The 5038-nt window shown below is 41.1% G+C and overlaps 1 protein-coding gene across 1 annotated transcript; it reads left to right on the forward strand.

The window, feature by feature from the left end:
* The first annotated feature begins 306 nt into the window (after positions 1–306).
* On the forward strand, positions 307–4400 carry calub (calumenin b). The gene is made up of 6 exons (XM_052061952.1): positions 307–585; positions 1710–1903; positions 1979–2145; positions 2233–2293; positions 2526–2722; positions 3482–4400. The coding sequence occupies exons 1-6, from the start codon at positions 365–367 to the stop codon at positions 3584–3586; spliced, it is 945 nt and encodes a 314-aa protein (XP_051917912.1). The 5' UTR covers positions 307–364; the 3' UTR covers positions 3587–4400.
* The last annotated feature ends 638 nt before the right edge of the window (positions 4401–5038 follow it).

The following is a 5038-nucleotide window of genomic DNA, read 5'->3' on the forward strand; positions in this document are numbered from 1 at the left end:
GCTCAAAGTGTCGTGGGATGCCCATTCGAAGCGGAGAGCTGTGATTGAATTTCTTTTCCTTTTTGGATCCACTTTTGGAGTCAGGCTCAAAGTGATGAAGCAATGTCTTATACCTCATGTACCTCAAGTCACTATACCTGAGGCTCCAAACAAGCTTTAAAATTGGCATCAAACACATCTACTCCTGCAAAAAAAAAAAAACTATTTATCAATGCTATGAATTCAAGATGTTAAATATTTCCAATTAGGAAGTGTTTCACAGTGTCATCAGGACACACCCTTGCCACTTGTCTTTTCCTTCCCATGCTTACAATGGAACATAATACACCACTTCACCCTCTCCAGGTGCATCTACTTTGGCTAGATGGAGCTGCGGCCGTTTTTAATGTGCTTTGCCCTCTGCGTGGTGTACGCCACCAGCAAGCCCATGGAGAAGAAAGACCGCGTCCACCATGATGACCCTCTCAGCAACAGGGAGCATGACGACACCGCGAACTTTGACTATGATCATGAAGCCTTCCTGGGCCAGGAGGAGGCCAAGACCTTCGACCAGCTCACTCCTGAGGAGAGCAAGGAGCGACTCGGGTAAGGTTTTTCTCATAATGTGGGGCCAATTTTCACAGTGGCTTAGAAAAGCAAAGATGGAAATTCCATTTGGTTGAGTTGTTGAGAAATGTGTGGAAGACTGGTGCCAAATATAAAAAGTGAAAGCAGGACTTTGTATCACTGTGTATCACATCATTACCATGAAAGACACCAAGAAAGTGGCTGCGAACAGATGATTTCCATACCGATAGTGTCAATGTAACTGAACTTGGTTGCAAGTCAGAACAAATTGTACTCACTAATTGTGCGGTAATTAAGTCCGTCATCAAGATATGACCACCTAAGATAATGATATCATTTACATGGGCTTGCCATGTTTGTATTGTCTGCACGGCTTCAGGCCATCCAACCACATACCTACCACTTTTCAAGTTTGGCGTTGATGGAAATGTTAAACCAACCTAGGACAATCATTTTGGAGAGGGAGGGAACGAATGAAGCACACACAATAGTTAACCATATGAATAATCTAAAATGTACCCGTGGATAGTACAGCGAGGCTCGTGATAAAACCGTACAAGAAGTCCATGCCTCGTCGGACCATTTATCTGAATAGGAACAATTATTGGCTTTAATTATGTCCACACTTTCCTCATGATTACAGTTTCCTCATGATTACCACCTGTATTCTAGTTCTGCAGCAACCTGTGTGTTCCTTGACTGACACACCAGCATCAAGTCACACACCGCATGCATTGGACAAAATGGTTTAGAACAAACAACGCACACATTGATGCAGTTAACGCACACATACACTTACATTATAGCATAAGATAGCTATCATTGAAGTACAGTTGCAGTTTTCTTTTAGTCTTTGTTGACTTTTTCCTTTTTTTTTTTAACCACGCTCTAACAGTATGTTCCAAAGATGCTTGGTTTTCCTGAGTAGTATTATCTTGAGGGACCACTGTAGTTCTATAATTTTCCATCTTATATTTTGGTGTATTCTTAAACTTAGTGTTTTGCAATCAATTGAAAAGCAGCAAGAATGGCGTTAACAAACCGTGCCTGCTTGTGTCAGATGACCAAATATTTTGACTTGCAAATATATTCTTCTCGGCATAGGTCTGCTTTTCACCAATTTGCTTTTGCGGTGTCCGCAGCATGCTTGTGGAGCGCATTGATGAAGACAAGGATGGTTTTGTGACAATAGAAGAGATGAAGAAGTGGATCAAACATGCGCAGAAGAGGTGGATCTACGAGGACGTGGATCGCCAGTGGAGGACGCATGACCTCAATCAGGATGGCATGGTGTCATGGGAGGAGTACAAGAATGCCACGTATGGGTACATTCTTGGTAAGAACCTTCAGCCGCAAGTTTAACAGTCAGCCGCAACACCGCCCAAACTCAGTCACACACCTTTAACCACAGATTACCCCGAACCCGATGATGGCTTCAGCTACAGACAGATGATGGCGCGCGATGAAAGGAGGTTCAAGTTGGCTGATAAGAATGGTGACTACGAGGCTAACAAAGAAGAGTTCACTGCCTTCATTCACCCCGAGGAGTTTGAGCACATGAAAGACATCGTGGTGATTGTAAGTGATAACATCGGCCCAGCGGGTAACACCACTGTCAAAGCTATTTAATTATCTTTTTGCCCCGTCCTCTTTTCTTCCCTGTAGGAAACTATGGAAGACATTGACAAGAATGGAGATGGTCTAATTGACCTGGAAGAGTACATTGGTAAGTCATGTTTGGGCCTGAAAGAAGATAGACGTCATTCTGGGTAAATCCACGGGATTTACTTAACCGTTTCAGCTAGAGTGGTTACTGCAATGGATGACGGATGTTGCGAGAGAACACTTTTGAATAAATTAGCTTTTGTCCATTAGCTTGTCCGGGACACACAAATGGAGGTCCAGGGAAACAAGACAAAACAAGGAGAACCTAACCAAGATGTTGTTGATCTTCCCAGGTGACATGTACCATGAGGCGGGCGCTGCGGAACCTGAGTGGGTGAAGACGGAGAGGGAACAGTTCACAGAGTTCCGGGACAAAAACAAGGATGGCAAAATGGACAAGGAGGAAACACGAGACTGGATCTTGCCAGATGACTACGACCACGCCGAGGCCGAGGCCAAGCACCTGGTCCACGAGTCTGACGCAGATAAAGTAAGCCGTCGCGTCTTATATTTCCTCTCTGCAGTAGGACTGGCTAATATGGCCTTCAAATAACATCTCAGATTTCTTTCCACAAAATGTAGCCACTGTAATATTCTGCACAGTTTCGAATTTACCTTTGAGCTTTTAATATAAGGGGAAAAAAAATACTGAAATGATTGAATTAAAATGGAACACAAAAGCTAAATGAAAAAAATTTGCAAGTTAAATGAAAAACACGGCGAAATAAATGTGTCAAAACAGTTAAATACAATTGACCTCTATTTAAATAATGTATTTTCCGAGTATTGACTAATGGTAATGGTAATGGTAATGGAAAAAAACATTTTCATTGTGGCGAGGATGTGAAAATAACTGTTTGCTCTTGGGGCGGTCCCTATTTGTCAAAAGAAATATATAAAAATGCACCTTAATGTTTTTAACATTTTTAATGTTCAACGTTTTAACATCACAATATAATCGAAATGAAACGCAGAACCCTCACAACATTCAAGCCCCCCACCCCAAAAAAAATGCTCGTGTTTAAAGCTGTAATTAAAGCTCCTAGACACGTTTTTGAATAGATCACCAGACAGTTGAAACAGTGGCTAATTTGGTTACACTCCCTGTGGTTATACACTTGCCGGTATATAACTTTGCAGCCAATGTTATTAGAAGCAGTGCACGTCACCGGCAGCACGTTTTGAACTACATAAGCTGCAAAAAAAAAAAGTATGTATGGTAATTTTATTTGAACTTTCCTTTCACTAGGATGGCCACCTGACAAAGGCTGAAATTGTGGACAAGTACGACCTGTTTGTGGGCAGCCAAGCCACCGACTTTGGAGAGGCCCTCACTCGGCACGACGAGTTCTAAATCTAAAACCATCCACAAAGACTTTGTGTCCACTATGCCTCATTACTTCTTTTCACAGTGGACATCTGTTTTTATATATACATAAAAACACACACCATGAGGTCATTTAATTTATTTAATTTCTTGAATGTTTTCTGTCATGCGCATGCACGGACACACACTACTTTTTCAAAGCAGAATTACCGGTATTTGGTCCTGTTTGGATCAAACGATTTTCATGGTGATAAGTAAAGGTCACCACATGCAGAATAATGTGGGTGCGTTTAGAAATATTTTTTTTGCAATGCACTGGACAATAACCCCCCCCCCCCCCCCCCATTTAATGACATTATTGTTAGGGTGTTTGTAACAAGGGCTAAATTGGATAATGTGGGGAGATCACTTTTAGTTGAAGTGATCTAAATTTATGGACAGAATGATGCTGTGTCCTGTCATCGCTTTGTGTATGTATTTCCGTGGACAGTGCATTTTCTTGTCTTTTTGACCACTGACATCCACTACTTGGCATTGTTTTTTACTTTAGTTTTTTTATGTGCCAAGTCAAAAACACACAATGCCTTTCCTCCATTGCAAACACATCACTCAAAATACCTTTGCAGTGCTTACTTATATAATCACCACCACCATTTACAACCACTGTTATTTTTCCATCATACTCACTTTTTTGGGGGCTTTTTTTTTAAACTGGCTCACTGCATAAGTAGCCTTTTGTAGGGATTTAACTGTAAATATGTTGTTGGTCTGCAAACTGAGCTGACGATCAAGTACAGTTTTTGTGATTGAAAACATTTGAATAAATATCCATAAAAATTGATCTTTATATAAATTATATAGAATTTACAATGAATTATGCTACAGCTATTTGAGATGTGGAACCAAGCTCCTATTGTCGCTCATGCAAGTTTGGCCTCCCAGATCCTGGGTTTGACCACTTGTGTGGAATTGTACATCACATGCTGAAATAAACTGTACAATGGATGAGTGATAACACAAGATGCACTCACTAGTCTAAAGTAAGGTTTTATGATACATACAGCTAAGGGGACTGAGGGCTTTCGGGTATTGGGGAGACAAGCTGTTGGCAACTTTACTATTTGGCCACAATAAAATGGACGTGAGGGAAAAACGCTTATGTGGCACAAAGAAATACAGACCCTAAAACTCACATTTGCAGAATTAGCGAGCTGCTAAATGTTCTAAATTGTCACACCAGCAGTTTCTGTAGTCCCCCAGGGGGAGAGGACACATGGTAACGTTGGTCGGGGCAGATCTAGTACATGTAATGTTAGCCGATGGCTGGTTTGCTTAAATCCTTTACACGTGTCCAGAACAAATGTGTGTGGGGGGGGGGTTACATTGAATGTTACCTTTTCTTGATGTTTGTTCAAATTAATAAAGTGTGTAGTCTTTTCATCCCTTTTCAATCTTGTTAATGAATACATTTGCAACATT

The sequence above is a fragment of the Hippocampus zosterae genome, chromosome 3, assembly GCF_025434085.1.
Source record: "Hippocampus zosterae strain Florida chromosome 3, ASM2543408v3, whole genome shotgun sequence".
Lineage (NCBI taxonomy): Eukaryota > Metazoa > Chordata > Actinopteri > Syngnathiformes > Syngnathidae > Hippocampus > Hippocampus zosterae.